The sequence below is a fragment of the Phoca vitulina genome, unplaced genomic scaffold, assembly GCF_004348235.1.
Source record: "Phoca vitulina isolate PV1807 unplaced genomic scaffold, GSC_HSeal_1.0 scaffold4, whole genome shotgun sequence".
Classification (NCBI taxonomy): domain Eukaryota; kingdom Metazoa; phylum Chordata; class Mammalia; order Carnivora; family Phocidae; genus Phoca; species Phoca vitulina.
Genome location: NW_022589707.1, coordinates 25,394,730 through 25,418,286, shown reverse-complemented (window position 1 = coordinate 25,418,286; position 23,557 = coordinate 25,394,730). Strand labels below are relative to the sequence as shown.

The window sequence follows — 23,557 nt, the reverse complement described above, 5'->3', positions numbered from 1 at the left end:
TTTTCTTTTCTGTGATTAAACCAGGGTTATGAATTTTTTGGGGGAGGACCACAAAGGTAAAGTACCATTTTCATCACATAAAATCAAGGGTATATACTATCAACATGACCTATCACTGTTGATGTTGACCTTGATCACCTGATTGAGAGTGTTTGTCACATTCCTTCTTAGTAAAGTTACTCTTTCTCCCCTCGGTACTGTGCTCTTTGGAAGGAAGTCATCATGTACCGTCCACACTTAAAAGGAGTAAAGAGTTGAGCTCCACTTCCTTGAGAGTGAAGTATCTTCATAAATTATTTGGAATTCTTCTGTACAGGAAATTTGTCTATTCTCCCCCGTTAATTTTTTTTGTTTTTTGTTATTTTGAAATAAATAATTTCAATTATTTATTTATGTCAGCATGGACTTGTGGATATTTATTTTATACTTGGGTTATAATTCAATTGGTTTATAATTATTTTATCGACAGACTGTCCTATCTTTGACCATTGGGGGGCTTTTTCATCTGACTCTTGTGTCCCTTTGAAATACCCTCCATCATTGTGATTTTTTTGTTGTTATTTATTTTTTTTTTTAAGATTTTATTTATTTGACAGAGAGAGACACAGCGAGAGAGGGAACACAAGCAGGGGGAGTGGGAGAGGGAGAAGCAGGCTCCCCGCTCGGGGAGCCCAATGTGGGGCTCGATCCCAGGACCCTGGGATCATGACCTGAGCCGAAGGCAGACGCTTAACGACTGAGCCACCCAGGCGCCCCTATTTTTTTTTTTTTTAAGCACCTCCTTTCTGGCACTACAAGATGCTCCACACTCATCTTGTACATTTCCTGCCTCAGTCCTAAAAGGAATTCTGGTTTCTCTTATTAAGGAATAGTATTGCAAGTCAAGGTCTGGGTGCTAGGGTATGTTGGTCGATACTGAGATGTCCTTGCTTCTAGGCTGTCTCAGCTGACAGAGCAAGAAAATATATGCATGTATCCTCACTTTGTGTATACACACATCTATAAATATTTCTGTATGTAAGCATCTGTATCTTTATTAAGCTAAACATGAGTTTGCACTGCTGTCTCTAATTCTAATTCATTACCACATGGATCATTCTAACCTCTTGCCCTTGCTTATCTGTAACTTCCCACTCCAACAGTGAGATACCTGACTTCCATCATCCACTATCTGTTTACTTAATTTTTCATTTCCATTATACGTGCATAGTGTTTTCAGAATTGTTCATCGGTACCCCGTGGGAAACAACTTTATCAGCCAGAGGTGTGCTTTATGTTGGCCCTTCTACTGCTGGTTTTATGTACTCTACTCATTTCCAAAGTTACTGAGTCCAGAGCCTTTTCCTCCCATTCCTTCCAGTGAGATTGTTTCATATATTTGTAATATATTTAGATTCTCTTGTCACATTTTGCATTCCATCCTGGAATTCCTCCCCATCCCCCATTTCCTAAATGATTTTTTTAAAATGCACATACTGAATAGTTTCACTGCCCTAAAAATATTCCTTTTGCTTTACCTATTGTTAACCTTAAAATAAAACCGTCAGTTATTTTACCAGTAAAATGGGTTTATCCAGGAGTAATAGAGAATTGCAATTCAGGACATGTAGGCTATGGCAAAAGCATAGGCAAATCTGGAGTCCTTTTTTTATAGAAGAAAGGTTGGGGTGGCGGGGGGGGGGGTTGGGAAGGGCTCTTATAGACAAAAAGTCCTTTGGAGTAAACTGGGAGTTCCAAGTTTAGTGGCTTTTCATTGGCTGTGTTTTGATAGTCTCTCATTGGCTGGTCTGTTGCTGGACAAAGAGAAAATCTTTCTTCTTCCTGATGGGGTATAGACTTCTTCCTGTGAGGAATGCAAGATAGGTCTCTTCCTGTTTGGGTCTGCAATTAAAGAGGAGTGTTAAGGGCATGAGAGCTCCCCCTTCTGACCTGTCCGCTCTCCTCGCTCCATTTTAAGTGAAGTTTCATTTTATTAATTTTCACACTCTTTAACCCTTCCCCTCCTCATCCCAAACTCCTGGCAACCACTGATCTATTACAGTCTCTATATAGTTGTGCTTTTTCCAAGATATGTGTATTTGAAATCATACAATATGTAGGCTTTTCACATTGGCTTTTTTCACTAGCAATATGCATTTACGTTCATTCATGTCTTTTTGTGGCTTAATAGTTCATTCCTTTTTGGGGTGCCTGGGTGACTCAGTCAGTTGAGCATCAGACTCTTGATTCTGGCTCAGGTCATGATCTCACTGAGATCAGGCCCCCACGGGGCTCTGCACTCAGTGGGGAGTTGGCTGGAGATTTTCTCTCTCCCCCTCTCTCAGCCCCTCCCCCCGCTGCGTGCTCTCTCGCTCTCAAATAAATCTTTATTTTTTTAATCTTTTTTTAAAAGATTTTATTTATTTATTTGAGAGAGAGAGAGAATGAGAGAGAGAGAGCATGAGAGGGGGGAGGGTCAGAGGGAGAAGCCTACTCCCCGCAGAGCAGGGAGCCCCATGCGGGACTCGATTCCAGGACTCCAGGATCATGACCTGAGCTGGAAGGCAGTCGCTTAACCAACTGAGCCACCCAGGCGCCCAATAAATAAATCTTTAAAAAAATAGTTCATTCCTTTTCATTACTGAGTAGTATCCCATTTTGTAGATGTACCACAGTTTGTTTATCCATTCATTGATTGAAGTATACTTGTTTACTTTCAGGTTTTGGCAATTGTGAATAAAACTACTGTAAACATTTGCATGGAGATTTTTGTGTAGACTGAAGTTTTCCAGTCAGTTGGATAAATACCTCAAAGTGTGATTACTAGGTTATATAGTGAGACTATATTTAGCTTTGTAAGACACTGCCAATGGCATTCCAAAGCGGCTATACCATTTTGCATTCCCACCAGCACGCCTCACCAGTGACTGGGATTGTCAGTTTTTTGGATTTTAGCCATTCTAAAGGGTGAGCAGTGGTATCTTATGGTTGTTTTCATTTGCAATTCCCTGATGACAAATGATGATGAGCATCTTTTCATATGCTTATTGTCCATCTGCATATCTTCTTTGGTGTAGTATCTGCTCAGATGTTTGGCTTATTTTTTTAATTGGGTTGTTTTCTTATTGTTGAGTTTTATTTTCCCTTTTTTTTTTTTGAAGGAACTAAATAAACAAAAACTAAAACTGGTTGAGGAGATGTGCATTTAAAAAGTCATAAAGAATTATCCCATACACATTTCTTTCTTTCTTGTAAAAAAAGAATCATGGAAGGACCAGTTTAGCTTTCAGTAAATCACTAATGTGAGCGTGTGAAATTTGAAACACACACACACACACACACACCATTTATTGAGCACTTATTCTATGTCAAGCAATGCATTAAATTTTTTCCTTATAGGAACTCATTTAATTCTCATAATAACCCTATGTAATGAAAATTCTTGCTTCCCCCATCTTACAAATGAAGAAATCTCAGCTTCCGGTGGAAGAGTTCTAACACCCTGTGCTATGCTACCTGTTAGAAAATAAATTTTAAAATGAGATAATCTAAGGCTTGTTTTCTTACACAGCCAAATGAAAGTATATTTTAAAATTATGTCTGAGTGAACATAGAAGCAGATTCCAGAAAATAGTCCATTTTTCTTGAATTACTCAGATTGTTACAAGCCTCAGATTGGTTCAGGTTTGTGTGAGCATCCGGGTGACTGAATAGAGGTCTACACTTTTTCTCAGATCTTTAAATCTAAATTTATTTTGCAACATTTTCTTTAATCCTCAATTTCTTGAAAGCAAGCAAGATATAATGTTAATAATCAAATAGGCTGTTCTTCCCTACCCTGTTCTGGGCCAGATAATTTCCAGGACTCATTTGCTTTATTATTTAATAGGTATTAACAAAAAGAATTCCTAAAGACAAGTAGAATCATAACCAAAGTGGGTTTTGTAAACGAGAGCAGCACAGTTGCAGCTGGGGGCTGGCTCTGAGCCCGGCGATGAGCCTGCAGCGTTGGACTGGGTGTTCTGTCCGGCCTGGCTGTTCTCCAGGGAGCTGTCAGTTGCCGGGTTCCCACAGTGCCAAGCACTAGCAGGTGCAGAAAGGTTCAAGGTTTCTGTTCCCCAGTAGTGTTGAGGGCATGCAGGCTGTCTGACGGCAAACAAGACGAGTACCCCGTGGGCCCTGAGGGGCATGAGGAGTGGAGCTCCTGCTTTGCTTTGGGGGGTTGACATTGGCGTTGACAGGTGTGTGAGAACCCTCTACTGCTCCTCACAGGCCTCTCCCCGGCTTCTGAGAGGAGTGAGGGGTTTGCACAATCTTCTGGAGAAACAGAGGCCTGGGACACTCCCATTTTGGAGGCTTTCAGTGTTTGTTTGTTTGTTTGTTTGTTTGTTTGTTTGTTTTAAGGGGAAAATTGCCAAGATAGAGTTTTAAAAATTGTGTTTTATTTTATATGTTTGTGTTTTAAAAATTAATGCTCCTAACATGCAAAAAATGAAATGTGGTATACTGTGCACTTACACAAGATATATGAAGAGCTACATAAAACTCCAAGGCTTTATCAGAATATTATCTTCTAAGGAACTACTGGTGGCGGGAGCTGATTATGGGGCAAATGTTTAAAGTTACCTGATGGAAGGATTTTTCTTCTACTCCTCACAGGGTATCTTTGTGACTAGACGTAATGATCTCTGGGACGATTTTGTTTTCAGTCCCCAAACCAGGAATGGGGAAAGAATGCAGGCCTGCAGTGGGGGTAAAAGAAAGGAAGGTGAAAGAGATTTAGGGATTTACTGTAGATTTTGCGGGGCCAACGAGATTCCAGAATAAATGAAAGAAACATTGATGCTGGTCATGTAAACCTCTGGGCTCAGGCAACTAATGCTTTGCTTTGTCAGTTCGAGTAGCACTTTAAGCTCCAAGAAGCACTTTGAAAGTTGTAGCAGAATTCTGTCTTGTTCACTTTTCCCCTTTCCTGGCAAAAAGCTGGAGCACTATAGGCTTTCCAAAAGCATTTGTGGAATGGAGTCAGAAAGCCATTTTATTCACAGCATGCATTCCTTTTGTTTGTTCTGCAAAAATATTTGAAGTGTTTAGAAATTCATGGCATAAAATGATTGTGACATATATCTCTCCAAGCTTTTATTCATTGCTCATGCAAACATACATATATATAAACTTGTATGTCTCTTTTCACCTACTTCTTGGGACACAAGTAAGGTCACATGTCTTTTTGACTTTTGAATGTTGAAGTTAGCAAGAAGTTCAGAAATTTTTTTTGTAAGTTGGACTTTTGAAGTTTCTTCAGCAGTTTTGAAAGCCTACCCAGCATCCCATGCTGGGTATGTACACAAGGCATCCTTCCAGTTTCATCTGCAAAGTGGCCCATCTTCCACCAAGCGGTAAGCACTGGCATTAAATTTTTTCTCTCACGGTGTGTCAAGTCTTCCTCGGGCACCCTTGACATGCATATTCGAACATTTCAGCCAGGGTCATCTCCACTCATGAAATAGTTTCTAACTATGTTGAATCTCAAAAGAAAACGAGAAGAGAAGGTTTTCTTCAGTCCTTCCCGCCCCATGGATACCTACCTACTTTACATTCCTATAATAAATAGTCCTCTCAGTGGATTCTGAAGAAATGAAGAAAAAAAAGGAAAAAACAAAACAGAAAACCCCTTTGTGATAAGTACCCGTTTTTCAGCTAACCAGAGAAACAAATGGACAAACTGTAAAAGGCAGCTCCTTTTAAACAAAACAATCCTATATGGTCCAGTTATACACACAACATGGTGATTAAGTGCTCAGCTCTGGAGCTTCATTCAAATTCTGGCTCTATTTCTTGAATTGGTGCTTGGCATTTAACTTTCTGTACCTCAGTTTCTTCATCTGTGAAGTGGAATGACAATGATAATCAAACATGCCAACTTTTTCTGAGTTATGTAATATAATTTATGCAGCAAACTGGTATGTAAAACCTGTATTTTTTTTCCTTGCAAAAACAGGATCATGCTAAGCTTAATTTGCTATTATAAAAAATTACCATTTTTTTTATTTTTAGGTAAAACCTTGTGACAGTCACATTTGTTTAGAGGAAAGCTATGACACATACTTGTCAATTTGATTTTCTTTAGTTAGCATGATATGCTTTGTTCCAAAAATGATTTAGACAGTTTTCATACCTATCTTTAAGCATAATTTTTTGCACATGTAAATAAGAGTTCCAAATGCCGTAGTTTCATCAGTGCTGCTTCTCAACAGCCTTTGAAAGGAAGAGGTTCCAGTCACTCCTGGAGACGCCGAGATGTAGGCTGTGGAGGCCAATGAGCCATAGTCACAGAACCAGGAATTGGTTGTCCTTCTGACCCTGTGGATTCATCACCATAGTTTCACCCTTCGCATTGAACTTGAAGATCAATAAATGACCAGCATAGTGTCCTAAAAGAATAAGATCTCACAGACACTGTCTATGTAGGGTAAGTTAAAGCAAATCAGAGCCTGGGGGTTTTCAAGTTACAGTTTCCCCGGGCTGAACAAGACCTCCCTCGAATAATTGACTTCATGTTGTATCCTTGGCGTTAATCATGAATCGGTATAAGAAATGATCATAAAATAAATGTTTCTGAAAAAAATTATAGCTAAAAATGCCGTCTGTGATATCAGTCACTGACAATTCTACAAGCCTTTCAATGGCAAACTCTTCCAAAATTGGGGTGAAGGGAGGATGGCTTTTATTTCCGGGTGAACTTGCATATTAATTTCTATCAAATATCAGATAATGGGAATAATAAAACCTGTTGGGCTTCGAGGGTCGGGACATTCACAATTACTCTTAGTTCCTAGTTGCATTAGCAGTCTCCCACCGAGTCTCTCTTATTCTTTATTTCACATATCTTCTTTATTTACATGTTGTTATTATAAATTATCTATTTGGGGGAAAATAGTTATAAGTAACTACTTACTGTATACTCCACTGCCTTTCTAAGTGTGACTCTTCTATGTAGCATATGAGTTAGTATAGAATTCACCTAAAGAAACAAACTACTACTTTTCTTCCTAGGATCCATGTATATAAGACCATAGTTTTAATGCTATAGACAGCATCTGGCTTTCAGCCTGATATCGCTAGAGAAAATTTAATCTGGTCTTATAAATTCTCTTGTTTCTAAAAAAGCTTCAGCAGGAAAATGAAAAGAGAACTAGCATAAATAATGAAACATGTCATGAATGACAGTTTTAGAAAACCCCAGAATTATTAGCTTTTATACTCATGACAAAATTGTATCATTCAAGATATTGTTCATAATTGTTCCAGTTTATTAACAGCACCAATAGGTTCTCATTTTGTGCAGATTGAGGATCTTTAAGATTTCCTTTATGAGGAAGTGCCTTTAATTTACAGAAGACCCATCAGGGTGCCAGATTCCACCTGGACACAGTAGTTAAGAATATAACACTGGTGATGAGCTGAAAATTTGAGGAACTGAAAAACAGAGCTTCAAATGTCATTTCAGTGCAAAAGGAGTGAGGACTTCCACCATATAAAAACCTAATTCCGCCTCTAAATCAAAATTATCTTATAGTTGGGAGGGTACCTGAATTTGTCTGTATTCATCTAGTCTAAATACAAGCAAATAACTTCAGAGGGAATGAGAGAATCTAATGTTCCTGAGAATTCTGATAGCCTTAGGGAGTTCAGTTTTCTGTAGCATTTTCTTTTGCAATACTGTACTGATTTCTGATTTATCACCAGTGATATGTAACAATAATTTCTAAAATTCATTGAGTGCTTATTCAGTTTGAAACCCTTTATGTCTGTTACATGCATCATATTTAAGTAATTTCATCCAGTGATTCTCAACCAGGGACAATTTTGCCCTCCCCGCCCTAGGGATTTAGGTAATCTCTGGAGACAGTTTCTGTTGTCACAACTTGGGTGGTGGCGGGAGGCTAGTTTCACAGGCATTCAGTGGGTAGAAGCTAGATGCTGCTAAACATTCTATAATGCACAGGACAGTCCCCTAATCAGTGAATTACCTAGCCCCAAATGTCAATAGCACTGAGGTAGAAAGAACTGGACTTAATCCATTCAACAACCAGGTGAGCTGGGTATTTTTATTATTTTTTGTTATTAAAATATATTTGACATGTAACATTGTGTAAATGTAAGGAGTACAGAATGTTAATTTGACACACTCGTATTGTAAGATCAGTACCACTGTAGTGATAATTAGCACTTCTATCACCTTACCTAATTATTCTTTTTAGTAGTTGGAATAATTAAATTCTAGTCTCGTAGCAAGTTTGATGATTACAGTACAATATTGTTGTCTCGACTCACTGTGCTGTGCGTGAGGTAGGTATTATTAACCTCATTTTCAGGGAAGAGAACTGACAGCGGAAATGTGACCACACAGCCAAGTAAGCAGTGGTGCCAGGATTGAAAATTTAGCTCTTTATTTTTTCAAAGCCCAAGCTCTTTCGATTATGCTGCGCTACCATCTTCAGAGAATTTTGACGATCACTGGTAGAATCTGAGCTTTGAAGAGTGGAGATCCTGCCTTATTCTGTATACTTGCCTTAGCAATGAGCTCTTGCCTGCGAAAAGATTAATGTTAATCATTCATCTCTTGAGCATCTTCAGATTTCCCCTTGAGGATGACATTTCAACTCTTAGGTCAGTAAGCCCAAGAGAAAATTGTTATTTGCTTGCATATACTGTGTTACTAAACAAAAGATGAGTAAAAGGAAGACAGAAGACACAATTCCTGTCTCCAAGGAGGTTCTGGCGCAAAAAGGGTTATGTGTGTATATAAATAAAAATATGTGTTATGTGTGTTTATAAACAGAATTGTCAGATCAAACATCATGTTGAAAGCAGTAAAAGTAAATGATCATCTGGCCTCCTCATGTACCAGGACACCTCTATCCGGGTCTGAAATGTCTTTGTAAGACTGTAATGTGTATTTACATGCTTGGTCATCATTGCAGCATGCTGTGAAGAGCTTTGACTGCCCTTGCCCTTCCAGCTTAGATAAGTTTATAAGCAGAACCAGCCTAGGCCCGTGAAGCTAACAAGGCCTTGCCTTTCCCTTTTTTTGATGAGCTTTTCTTCCTGATGGGGGTGACTTTTTCCTTCTTCCTTTTACTTGGCCAGTTTTCAGTGCACTCATGGCCACTACCTATTTATCACTATTAAAGCCCGTTCTCAGGAAAGAATCTAAGGAACACTCTCAAATGAAATGGAACATAATGGATAAGTAAAGTATAGTGAAATTTCACTCTGGTGATGTCTAATGGTGGGACTTCAGCCATCATCTGGCAGAGTGAGTAACGTATGACAGGAAGGTTATCTCATAAGGTTTCATTTATTGAGATCATTTGTAGGAAGCAAATGACACATTGCTGAACACATAGTAGGTACTAATAAATGTTGGCTTCCTTTTCTTCTCTTCATCTTTTTAAAATTAATTAAAAAATATTTATTTATTAGAGCGAGAGTACAAGAGTACAAGTGGGGGTGGGGGGTGGGGGAGGGAGAGGGGCAGCGAGAGAGGGAGAAGCAGACTCCCCACTGAGCCAGGAGCCTGACTGGGGGAGGGGGGTCCCCGGGATCATGACCTGAGCCGAAGGCAGATGCTTAACCAACTGAGCCACCTAGGTGCCCCTTATTTTAATTAATTTTTTAAAAGTAATTTCCACACCCAACATGGGGCTCAAACTCACAACCCTGAGATCAAGAGTCACATGATCCTACTGACCCAGCCAGGCACCCCTCTTTTTGTTTCTTCTCAACATACCTTTAAAATGATGCCGCACAATTTGTACACCAATGTTCATAGCAGTGTCACGATAGCTAAAACCCAAGTGTCCACCAGTGGATGAATCGATAAACAAAATGTGATATATACATACAATGTAATATTGTTTAGCCTTAACAAGAAAGAAATTCCACAATATGCTACAACATGGATAAATCTCAAGGACATCATGCTAAGTGAAATAAGCTAGTCACAGAAAGACAAATACTGTATGATTCTACTTATATGGGGGTACTTAGAGAAGTCAAAATCATAAAGATAAAGTATAATGTGGTTGCCAGGGGCTGGGGGGAGGGGAGAATGGGGAGTTATTGTGTAATGGGTATAGTGTTTAAGCTTTACAAGATAAAAAGAGTTGTAAGGATAGATGGTAGTGATGGTTGCACAACAATGTGAGTGTATTACCACTGAACTGTACATTTAAAAAATGGTTTTAGATTGTAAATTTGATGTTATATACATGCATTTTCCCACAATACAAAAAATGCCATACAAATGGCTACCTAATCTTTTTTTTCCTAAGATTTTTTACTTTTAAGTAATCTCTATACCCAGCATGCGCCTTAAATTAGAACCCCCAAGATCAAGAGTTGCATGCCTCACCAACTGAGCCAGCCAGGCAGGCGCCCCTGGTCACCTAATCTTCTAAATTGAATGTCAATTCTGCTTAAAACAATAGGAAATCTGTAGGGGAAGTATGTGTAGTGGTTAAACGCTTGGGCTCCAGCAACACAATGTTTAGGTTCAAATCTGTTTTCTCTGTTATTATATACTGTGCAACTTGCTTGGGAAAATTGCTAACCTTTTTGTACCTTAGTTCTTCACCTATAATATATGGATAATGAAAAAGATACCTGTCCCATGAAAGTGTTATAAGTATTAAAAAAGACAAACCATGCCATGTATTTGGCACCGCACTTGGCATATATATATTCAGTAAGTGCTCAACAAATACAAGCTATTATAATAAAATTTTATGAGTTGATATTTAAGCAGCTTGGAGAGAAGAGCTTCACAGTTTCTTACTACCTCTTTCCGTTCTCATCCTGGCCATTGATTTCTTTCCTATTCCTGATGTCTCGAAGCCACATTTAGGATTTCAGTCATGATCTTCAGCCACATTTGGACACTTTCCTGGAGCATGAGTGTACATTCCCTCATTAGGTATGTACTTAGATGCAAATTTAGAGTATCATGTCTCAGTTCATTTGTTCATATCTGTTAACAGTGTTAATGTTCTGAATAATAGTGAAATCTTACTTATGCCCAGAACAAATTTGGGTTGTAATCTTTTATGATAAAAATCTGGGGTCTTCCTATATGTATGTGTGTATGCATGCTTAAAATGGAATATCATAATTGAATGTCTTTTATTAAAAATATAAAACTCCAGTAGCTACTTGGTTTGTAGATTTTTGCTTTCTTATCTCAATCCTGAACAGGTCTAGCAGTTATAATTTCATGAAACCAATATGAGGAGAGAAAAACTGGGTTGGTGTGTAAGTTATGGTATATAATAATACAGGAGGGATGATTTGATTAGAAGCAGTGTTACACACTGGTAGGAGTCATGGTTTGGAATTAGACCAAGTTTGAATCTTAGCTCTACCATTACAGATAGTTACCTAACTTCTCTTATCGGTTTCCTTAACCAAAAATTGGGGAAAATAACACCCGTTTACATGGTTGTTATAAGGTTTACCTGAGATGATGCCTGGCAAATAGTAAGAACTCAAGAAATAGTCACTATTTCATTTATTCTTTCCAGAGGAAGGAGATGGATTGACAAATACTTGGGGTCTTTTCAAACCATAGCACTTGGTCAGCTTCTGTGTTCTTTGGAACTTGATTGTTAATCCCTTTATTATCACTTGCTCTTTGATAACAAAGAGGAACTGATTGCTAATTCATTACAAAATGTGTGTACTATATTTGATGGGTCACACTAGCAGTTTTAAAGCAAACAATAGAGTGGGGGTGGGGAAGTGGATGGAGTGAGTTCAATCACATACCTGGGAAAAGTCAATAATGAAGACCAAGAGAGCCTTAATGTGTATGTCATAATGGAGAGAGGAAAACATGGGCACAGGATTTGAAGCAGGGATCATGAGTTAGAAATGCTGAAGTTCTTTCTTGGTATCTAACTCCATACATTTTGGTTTATATCTTTGCTCCTATTTTCTCTACTGTTAAAATTTAGCATAATGGAATTTAAATGTTTATACAACCCACATTAAGATGGGAAAAAAGGTAACATTGAAATTCAAAGTGGAGCTATAAAAACCTGCTGAGTGCGTTCATTAATTTAAATGCGTATTTCTTTCTATTATTGTGAAATGCACGTTTTATTTGTACTGTATTTGGGTGACCACAAATCAACAATAAGGTAATTTACAAGTAAACACCCTTTCCTTAGTTGTAGAGGCAGTAATCAGACCACAATGTTTACTTTCATTTGAATTTTTCAATTTTAATTCAATGTGCCCTTGCTTTTACACAATAGGATTCAGGAATTAAAGCCTTGGCTCTTTAAAAGCCATCAGGCAGGCGCACAATCCTTACACCAAAATCTAGGGGAAGTTAAGGCGCCCACACCTGGGAAAGCTTAGATGCCCTCAGAGAGTCGAAGATGGCGTTTCTCTGAGTCAGGTCGGAGTTAGCACGCTACCTTCCCTTCCCAGACTGGATTGCTTTCGGTGTATTAGTCAAGATGTTTTGCTGACCGAGACTAGGAAATCTATAGGAGGGCGGGTTAGTTTACACACTGTCGACTTGTCATCTTAGTCGCTAACACAAAAGCCTTCCTTCAGAACGCAAGTCGGGCTGAAAACTTAAGACGGTGAACAAATCCTGAGCGCGTACAGGACAAAGCGATTACCACCTTATACGAGTTCCCCCCACGAGTGCGTCTCGCCAGGGTCTGAGCCGCACTCAGCTCACCTAAGCCTGAAACTAACAAAGCTTGGTTCTTCCCTCCGACACTCAAAGGAAGCGCTAAGGTGAACACAGCAGACGCTGCCGCCGAACTTTCGGGTCTCTAAGGCTGCATTTTGATACAGGAGAGACAGATTTTCGTTCCCCCTTCAAAATGCACCTGGCAAACGGAACGCGAACCCGGCTAGGCTCTCGCAAGAAGGGTGAGCAAGAAGGCTCAGAAGTTGGTGGCCGCGTGCCCCGCGTCCCGCGGAACCGGGCGCTGAGGAGGGTCCAGGAGGCTGCCCGCGGGCTGGTTCTGCTCCTGCGGAGCGTCGGACGCAGGACCCGGAGAGCTGCCGCCACTGTCCCCCACCTGCGGGCTGGGTGGGGGCTGGACGGTAGGCTCGCGGGCCTGGAAGAAGCGCGCGCGAGGGAGGAAGGCTGGGAGTCAGAATGGGGAAAGGGAGACGCGGGGCAGCCAGGGAGCTAAGGAGACGAGAAGAACGAGCGGTCAGGGTGCACAGAGGGTGGAGAAAGCCGCTAGGGCAAGTTGGGGGCTGGACCAGGCAGCGCCCAGCTTTTAACCTGGGCAGTGGAGGCGGGGGAAGGAACTAAAGGAAAGGGGAGGTGTGTGGGGTAGGAGGGGGGGTGGTTGGAAGCAAATGACATCACAGCAGGTCAGAGAAAAAGGGGCGAGCAGCCTGCGCCAGACGAGTAGGGCGTTTGGCATTAGGAGCTCGAGCCCAGCCTGCCCCGGCAGGGACCCCGACGCCCGCAGAGACCATGCAGAGGTCGCCTCTGGAAAAGGCCAGCGTCCTCTCCAAACTTTTTTTCAGGTGAGGGGGTGTCCTGCCGAGTTTTGGAAGGACACGTGCCCACGAAAGAAGAGGGCGTGTGTATGGGCTGGGTTTTGGGGAAAGAGGAATAGCTTTTTTTTTTTTTTTTTTTTAAGATGCGCTATCATTCATTGTTATGGAAGAGAATGTGGATTTTGTGAACAAAATAGAAAACGTGAAGAAGAGATTAAAGAATAAACTGAAGCCAGTTGTTTGGATAGAGAGTTTTAGTTTAACTTTGAAGTCTGAACTACTTGCAACTGAAAGTTGCACTCTGCAGACCGAACTGTGCTACTGTGCAAGTGTTTTCTTCCATTTTTCTAAGAAATTAGTGAATGAAAAACTTGATAATAAATACTTCAGTTTGGTCCCTTGTTTCTCCCCACTTCATGCCTTGGAAACTTAGATGTCTTTTGGCATACTATTCCAAGTGCCATGTTTGCATGTAGTAGGTGCTCAGAAAACACTTGTTGACTGAATATTGAACTTTGTTAAGGGGAGACGAGTGAAGTGGGTAATATGAGCTTAAATGAGGTTTTTATTGTTATGATACTGAGTAAATCAACAAGTATATGCCACCATTCCATTATTCTTTTAAGGATGAAAGCAAATCCTTTGAAATATCTATCTTAAAAAAGCCAATTCTACAAGCTAAACTTGTTTTTTTTTTCAAGGGAGGGGGTAGGGGCAGAGGGAGATGGAGAGGGAATAATCCCAAGCAGGGCAACACCAGGCTCCATCCCAGACCCTGAGATCATGACCTGACCGAAATCAAGACTCCAGTGCTCAACCCACTGAGCCACCCAGGCGCCCCTACAAGTTATACATTTTTTACAAGGGGGTGGGGGAATCAGAATTATCATGGAAATGTGAAGCTATAGGACTGGATACTGAAGTTATACACAACTGACATGTAATAAATTATACTCTTATCCTACTTTGCATGTGATGAGTCATAAAAGCTTGCAAACTTCATCTATGTTTTTAAAAATGGATTCTAAGTTCCGAGTTTTAGGCCAAGTGTAATTAGATGAAGCATTTTAAATTTGAAGTGTTCTTTGGATACTGTATCTACTTTGTTCCTGTTATTTAATGTGAATGAATGAATAGGTACAACTCTGTCATGGAATATTACTTGACTCGTAATTATCCAATGAATCAGCATACTTAGGTATCAGAAAAGCCAAATATAAATATGCCCATATGTGTGTGGGGGGAAGGGACTTTCATATCTTTCTATGTTTTATTCTTTGCATGTGCAGTAATTGTGGAACTCAGATGCTAAGGAATGGCCATTGACCACTGAAGGAAAGTTCATCCCTGTGGCTAAGAGAGAAGGACTTTACTCTTTGGAATTGCCTTTTGTATTTGTGTTTCAGCACTTTTTGTGACCCCATCTATAAAAATTGGATTATCTGTTCATTTATTTTCCTACCACTTACAAAATCAGAATGCTAATTGGCATAAATTGTAGACTTTTTAGTAGAGCACATTGAGGAACATAAGTGCCAGTCAGTCTAAAAATGCAGTTTTCAGAAAAATGAATATTGTAGGCTTACTTCTAATTACTAAGGAAATTTTAATTAGCACATTGTTGATTTAAATTAGATGACTGCTGATCTATCAAAATATTTTTTAACAGATCACCTTATAAATTTTAGTATAGTTAAAAAAATGCTTTGAGGTTGATTTGTTAAAAAAAATGTAATAGTTACTAGGTTTGTTAAGAGCATACTCATTCCCGTTCTCCAAACTATTTCATAATAAATTGCTCTAAGAAGAGGTGTATTTTTAAAAGTTAAGAGTCTACTATTTATGGGAACTGACAATCACCTAAAATAGCAGTGATTATAAACTTTCTTCTCGGTTTTAATTCTGAAAGGGTAAGAAATTTTTTTCTGCATTGGGTCAGAAATTTTTTTTCTGCATTGACCACTACTGCTTCGTGGTCAAGGGTGTTAGGCTTTGGATTCAGACTGTTTTGATTCAGGTTGTTTGGATTCAGCTGTGTGACCTAAGGCAAGTCCCTTAACATCTCTGTGTTTGTGTGACTTGATCTATAAAACTTGAGACTAATAGGACCTATGTCATAGGGGTTAATTTGTTGAGAAAATGCATGTAAAGTGGTTAGCCCACTAGTTAGCTAGTGTTATTATCATATTTTAACATTCATTACAATACCAAGTTCTTTATTTATATAAGATCCTCAATTCATCTTTGTTGAATATAATTTTGTGACTATCAGTCTGTAAGAATGGGCCTAGGTGAGAATTGAATTTAGGTAAAATCTCATCTAGCATGGCCTTACTACATAAACAGGAAAAAAGTCATATGCTTATATCATATGCTGTTAAATACTTTAGAATTTAACTTTCTGAATATGATCCCTTCAGTTTCAGAGTCATCAAAGAGTAAAGCTATTATGGTCTGGGTTATAGATTATATTAAATCTCTCATTGTTTTGTTTAGGTTTTATTATTGGAAAAGCTAATAAAGTTTGGGATAATATTAAGTACTTTCTTAATTTTGCATGGGCTTCACATCAAGTACAGAATTTGAAAGACATCTGAAGTCTTGAATACCTTGAATTTTAGTCATGGCATCCACACCAGGAGTCTAGATCAATGCTTGAAGAATTGTCAGAGCCCCATAGAATCCAAGTGCCACAGATTCTTACAAAACTGGATGGGGTTCCTGATAAACTTCACAGAGAAGCCTCAAATAAGATCAAAGAGAAATACAGTAATATTAGGATCTAAGGCCAAGAATTGCATAAGTCTCAGCTTAATAATAAGATCATTTAAGATACTTTTATAAGTACTAAATCATTTAAGATACTTTTTTAAAGAAAGATTTTATTTATTTGTCAGAGAGAGCACAAGCAGGGGGGAGTGGCAGGCAGAGGGAGAAGCAGGCTCCCCGCTGAACAAGGAGCCTGAAGTGGGGCTCCATCCCAGGACCCTGGGATCATGACATAAGCCAATGGCAGCCCCTTAACTGACTGAGCCACCCAGGCGTCCCTAAGATACTTTTGTAACTACTAAACACAAAATAATGAGAGGTTTTTTAACAAACTAGAATTTATGTATTAGAATGGGTGTGGTGCATCAAAATAGCTATCAATGAAAACCAAACTCTCATTCTAAACATTCTGCCTTTGATCAAAATATTTTTGGATTTTTTTTTATGAAATTACCTTTAAAAACAGTATATAAGTTTCCTCTCATGGGTATATTTTTATCTTCATTACTTTTTAGCCGCTATTTTTAGTCATAACTTGCATTAGATTATTAGTCCTATTACCCAGACGGTCATTTGAACTTGCTCCTAAATGACTTTTGGATTGTATCTTGAAATCAAATCCACCCTGAAAGTGTAAAGATTCTTCATCATAATTTGCTTTGTTAACAGCCAAGTGCTACTTAAGTTTAGGTATTATCATTCAGAAAAATGTATTGCAAGCTTTAGACATTTCCTAATGAAGAGAAACATAAGTGCTTTTTTTCTTTTTGAATATAAGTGCTTTGAGCAACAGAAGCATAATTACAATAGGTTTATAATGAAAGAACCATAAAGATCACAGTTTTGAAGAGGACCATACTTGTTTGATTATATAAATTATGGCACATTGTAAAAAAATCTGTTACAGTGATTTTATATTTACATTTCACTACTTGTTTGTAAGGCATGAGGAAATCTAAAATTATGGCAGAGTCATAAATATTTTTGCAGTTTGTTGGCGGGCATTCATAGAACCACTGCCGAGAAAGACCAGTTGGCCACTCAAACAAGTCCTATCCTGATCAATACACATGCATTATCTCAGGTTTGTCTCTCAGCCAAAGCTGACCCTCTCCCAATCAAAAGAAATAGATGCATGAAACAAAAGGCCAACATGAGATGCACAATTCATCTTGAGATGTCCAGTTGCCAAGGGGGCCTGAACCATGAGTCCATCTAATCAGTAGGTGCGCAAATGTCATCCAATGAGGACAACCCAGAGTTTCCTTATACTCACTTGGCTTTGTCTCTTGGAGGAATTGAAGGAGACCACTTTTGGAACAGACACCCCTTTCTCTTGGACAGTGTTGCCTGAACACTGAAAAATGTTGACTTCCTACACCAGTCCCTGACTATCCCTTTCTATCCATCCACCTTTTGCTGATCATGTTTTATTTTTTTAAAGATTGTATTTATTTATTTGGCAGAGAGAGCGAGAGAGCAAAAGCAGGGGAACAGTAGAGGGAGAGGGAGAAGCAGGGCACCCACCGAGCAGGGAGCCCAATGTGGGGCTCGATCCCAGGACCCTGGGATCATGACCTGAGCCAAAGGCAGATGCTTAAACATCTGAGCCACCCAGGCGCCCCACTGATCATGTTTTATGATACAGTTCAGATTTTCCAACCTGGGATGTGTCGATCTTGATTGGTTTAACTTTCAGAATTCTAAAATTATCTCTTTTGCGTGATGTGACTGAAATTGAAATTATATATACATATATAAAATATATATTTTATATATTTTATTATATATTTTATATATTTTATATATGTATATATAATTAAATTCCTTTTAGTTAATGTTCTAGTTTAAAAAATTCCTCCTTGGTTTTGAAGTGTATTTCAATAGTTCAAATTATTACTTACTTGACAGTCCAGGAGTATTCTTAGATACTTAAAAACGCATAGCAGATGGTTTAGCTTTAATGTTCAATTCTTTGTTAAACAGAGAAGTGGAATCTATTTTTCTTAACTCCTTCATCAATATTTTATGTATGATGTGACAATCAGAATATCCCTCGGAGCCAACTGATACACTAGGGAAATCATGGTTTTCCAGTTTTCTGTTTATGTTTTGTGGGAGGAAGTAGGACTTAGTATGATAATATTCAATGCGTAAATGTTCAAACTTGTTTAAAAGGCCCTTAAATGAGCACCACTCTAAGATGTATTATTATTGTTAGTGTTGTTTCCCAGGAACCTGTAATTTCAGTGTGGTACAGCTACAATATAAATATAGGATTGCAAAACCATCAGGGAAGGGTGTTAACCATTTAGCATGCAGCTATATGTTATTTGTCAAATTTTTTAAAAAACACCTCTGACTCAGCAGCAATTTGGGCAATTTTGATTCCACGGATTCCTGACGCATCTGTGTAGAGCACGTCCCTGGAACCAAACCCAGAGCTGCAATGAGGTCAAGAGGGGAAAACAGATTCTGGTGGAGGTCTGGCTGTGGACCCTGCTTGAAGGTGTACTGTATCCAGTACGTTAAGTACCTTATCACCCAGCAAAACATTACCATTTCAGGTGCTTCTCACCAGCTCCAGAAGAATTTACCTGGTAGTTGTTTGAGAGGAAAATTAGCATTACAAAAAAATAGCTTAACTATTGAGCTCTGTGTCAGCCAGGAGCTTAGGCTTCTTTTAGCAAGAAACCTGTAAAAATTCAATTAAATTGCTTGGTGTAGAGAATGAATGTATTTCTTATAGAGCTCTGAAAGATCTGGCTTTCATAGCTGTTTCCAAGTGGCAAGGCTTGTCAAGTTTGCTATTCTCTTTGCAGCTCCCTTAGCTTATTACTGTCTTTTAACGTCAATGACGATTTCAAATCGTAAAGCCCTGGATGTCAGGGCCTTCTATGATTCGTTTAATATAGTATTCAGACCACAACAAGACCCCTGGATGGTTTAATAAATATTTCTTTGTGATGATAATGATTCCATGGTGATCAACCTGAGAGGCTTCTAGATATTGTAGATTGATGACATTCAACAGTTTTGTAATGCACCATCGTTCTGATAAAAAGGGGTCAACGCAAGCAGGGGCATGGACAGATTTTTATTGCTCAGAACAATTATTCTGTCAAATTTTTCTTGTGTCCCTTATGGCCAGGTCTTAGCCTTTCTGGGGAAGCCTGCTTACTATTTCCTCGCTCATGGGATAAGGAAATGATTTAAAGGTTTCTGCTAAGTCCTTATTGTTAGGATTCTCAGCCCTGAAACTGGGCTTTACTCTGATATAATCAGAGAAGTCTCCCAGAAGTTGCTTCAAGGAGCTGAATCAGAGCAGTACTTCCTTTGTAGGTAATGACTCAGGGCAGCTTAGAGGATGCACTAATTCATTCATTTGCCACCTTCTGTATTCTATTCAGGGCATTAATAAGGTTGAGATGGACAAGAAAGAAATTGGTGTTGCCTTTGCAGAATGAATTCTCTGAAACCCAGAGTCACAAGGCCTTGTAAAAACACTCCCTGGGGCATCCAATCCAGTCTAAGGCTGGTCAAGGAAGGCTTGCTGGAGAAGTGACTCCTGAGTTGACACCTAAAGGAGATTGTTCAGAGAGGGTGGGGATGGGTTAGGAAAAATGTAAACATGGAAGCAGCAGACTTTGTATAGGACTGGCTGCAAGAGGGACCATGACACCTTCAAAGAATTCAGAGACACTCCCTGTGATTGGAGCATATGATGTGTGACAGATTTGTGGGAGATGGGTCTGAAACTCTAGCCAGGGCCTGATTATAAGGGGCTTGGTGAGCTTTGTTTGGGCTTTATCATATTGGAAGTGAAAAGCCATGGATTTCAAGCAGAGGAGAGACACAACCAGTTCAAAGCTGTTGCAGTTCTGCCAAGGAAATGGAGAGCTGTAGGGATAGAAAGATGGATTTGAAAGGCATTTGGTGGGGGGATGTGCCTGGCTGGCTCCGTCGGTAGAGCGTGTGACTCTTGATTTTAGGGTCGTGAGTTCTAGCCCCATGTTTGGTGTAGAGATTACATAAAAGTAAAAAATCTAAAAAAAAAAAAAAAGAAAAAGAAAGACATTTGGGAGTGGGAGTGGTCTTGGCAATTGATTAGAGGTGGAAGGTGAAGGAGAGAGAAGCATCAAGGGTAATGTCTAGATGTGCTGACTTGGATAATGGGGGGGATGATGGTGAAGTGTGCTGGGTGAGGAGATTGGGAGAAGGCTTGGGGGTGAGGGTGGAGGCCTGGTGGACCCTCTACTTCTCTTTAAGGTTAAAAAAGGAAATGATGCATATGGCTCAAGGCCAGGCAATACTATATTTGAAAATATAGTAAAGTGGTTTTCAGCTTGAGGTAAGAGAAATTAAGACGTCTGAGGTGACAGTCAGGATTATAAATACTGCCCTCCCGCTGTTCAGTGAAGTCCAGGGCGGTGTCCAGGGGAGGATTTAAAGTGGCTCCTTGTTTGGCTTTTTTGTGCTACGGAGTCACCTTGAGAGTGCCAGGAATCAGCAGCTGCGTTCTAGGAATGGCACAAGGTAAGATCGACTTAGAAATTCTACCCTCCCCCCACCAAACCCACTGACTCAGGTGGAGTCTGAAGTGCCTCCAACTCACTGGAACTTTACTTCTTTCACAGTGGTTTTTACGTATCTGATTTCTATGATCATAGACATTCAGGGAGGTATGAAAATCGGCCGGGGCTGCAGGTCCTGTCTGCAGTGACTGAATAAATAAGAGCATGCCTACTAGCATGAAATATTTTGTGTGTGCATTAACGGAAGGGTCTCATTACTCTGGAAAAGATTAGGTATCATTGTTTCATGTTCAAACTTTGAGCCTGTTAAAACACACAGTGTTCTCTTTCTTAGCACTGCCTACCGAGCTTCCACCCCACAACCCCGTCCCCCCGCCAAATGCCTAATGATTTTCTTAACTTGAAGTTCTTAATTTGAAAGAGAGACCCACAAATTTCATCTGGTACCAGTCAGGTCAATCTGTGAGAATGAAGCTGAAAAGGCAGAATCCCAGAGTTTGGACAGCTGTGTTTAGAGGAAGTTGAAGGCCAGAGTTTGGAGCCCCGTGTTGGTTGTGGGAGCAACAAGAGAATGAATCTCCTGCTAGTGGGGGTTACCAGTCCTACTTCTAGAGGCAGCATCTTGGAGAAACTTTATAGGAAGCTCTCTTTGCACATTTTGTTTATTTTAAACATCCCTGTGAACTCTGGAAAACAGAGCTAACAAAGCTTTACTTTCTCAACCCAGGTTCATTGCTATACTTATTTATTTATTTATTTATTTAAAGTAGGCTCTACGCCTAATGAGGAGCCCAATGCAGGGCCCAATGCGGGGCTTGAACTCACAGCCCTGAGATGGAGACCTGGGCCAAAATCAAGAGTCGGACACTTAACCGACTGAGCCACCCAGATGCCCCAAGTTCATTGCTATACTTTAGATCAGAGTTTGGCAAAGTTTTCCTATAAAGAGCCAGATAGTAAATATTTTCAACGCTGTGGGCCATGTGGTTTCTGCCATTGTAGGAAAGCAGCCAGAGACAATATGCAAACAAATGGACATGGCTGTGTTCCAATAAGGCTTCATTTATGGGCACTGAAATTTGAATTTCATATAGTTTTCACATACAATTTTCAACAAACGTTAGGTATTGACATAAATCAGTCACAAAATATTCTTTTTTAAAAAGTCTATTGCAAGAAGCGTCAAAATATACAGCTTTAAAATTACTTAAAGATCTAGAAGAAATTTTCAAGGCTCATATGTAATTCACATCATTGTTATTCAGTAATTGAGTAATTTTAAGAGGAAGTGAAACACAAATTTTAAAAGGAAGTGAAGCAATATGGACTTTTCCGAAGAGGAAAATAGTAGCTGAACAGCTATTAGTTAATTTCTCAGAATAGTTTTGTCTCATAGGAACCTATTGACCATTTCTTCTTGACTTCCTGTTTGCATATGCATCTTTTGATGTGTCCTGCAAGGCAGAGGCTCTTATCCATTTTTTTGATACCAAGCATCTGTCTGACTCCTTGGCCTAATAGGCCCTTAACATATACTTGTTGAATTAAATAAAACTTGACTAATTCAGTTTATGGATATACTTCTAAAATTTAATTTTTGATGGAAATGTAAACATTTACTTGTACATGTGTACCTTAAACTTTGGTATTCGGAAGATAGAATGTCGAATTTTGAATAAAAATACTAGTTGTTTTTACCAAATCCCTGTGTTCTGAAGTATAACATAAAATAGGAAAATCGGTTTCCTTTGTTTTCTTGTGTAATGTTTGGGACTTTATAGGAAATTCCAGCTTAGTACACTATCATTTTTCTTCAGAAGGTCAATGATAACCAACTTTGCCACAGATAGACTTTTCCCCTGAAATAGTTTTCTCTTCAAATCTCATGTTAGTCTTCAGGGTGCCTGATAGTTTAATTTTAAATCAGGTTATTAAAATGATTATTTCCCAAATTTCTTCCTAAATATATATACCACAATTTAGTCTTTAAAAAAAGAGGATCTTTAATTCATTTTAGTCTTGGATCTCTGAATACATTTTTTCAATAAAATAGTAAGTAGGCTGATGAAATATTTATTACCAAAAGCACTGCTACCTTTCAACTCAAAGATAGGGTTGACTTCTAAAAGCTCACATTACCTCTTTCCTACCCCTTTCACCAGATATCTAATAGGGTTACTCTCTTTTATCCAGAAAAGTCAATGTATAGCTTGTATACATGCATTGTGAATGAAAGTGCACAATGCCAATAAATCTCCCATGGGTTAATTTCATTATGGAGTCAACTGGGACCAACATCATTAAAACAGTTAGACCTTAGTTATTTACATAAATCAGTTAATTCAGAGCATAAAATTTAAAAAGAGAGAGATAGAGAGAGAAGCAAACCAAGAAACAGACTCTTCACTATAGAGGACAAACTGATGGTTACCCGAGGGGAAGTGGGTGGAGGGATGGGTTAAAAAGGTGATGGAGATTAAGGAGGGCACTTGTGATGAGCACTGGGTGTTGTATGTAAGTGATGAATCACTGTATTGTACACGTGAAATGAATATTACACAGTATTTTAACTAACTGGAATTTAAATAAAAACTTTAAAAAGTATGTATATACCTATAATGAGATCCAAAATTGTATTCACACATTAAAGAGTTTATAAACTGATAAAATTAACGATCAGAGGTAGCCATCCCAATAACATCAGAACTAAGTTTTATGTAATGGAATTTTAT

General features: G+C 39.0%; 1 protein-coding gene across 1 annotated transcript in view; it reads left to right on the top strand.

Annotated features, from left to right (window-relative positions):
• Positions 1-13,363: 13,363 nt before the first annotated feature.
• The window catches only part of CFTR (CF transmembrane conductance regulator), a 164,831-nt gene continuing 154,637 nt past the window's right edge, over positions 13,364-23,557 (top strand). The window contains exon 1 of the mRNA XM_032401186.1: positions 13,364-13,548. Coding sequence (XP_032257077.1) covers positions 13,496-13,548 — 53 coding nt within the window. The 5' untranslated portion in view covers positions 13,364-13,495. The remainder of the gene's footprint in view (positions 13,549-23,557) is intronic.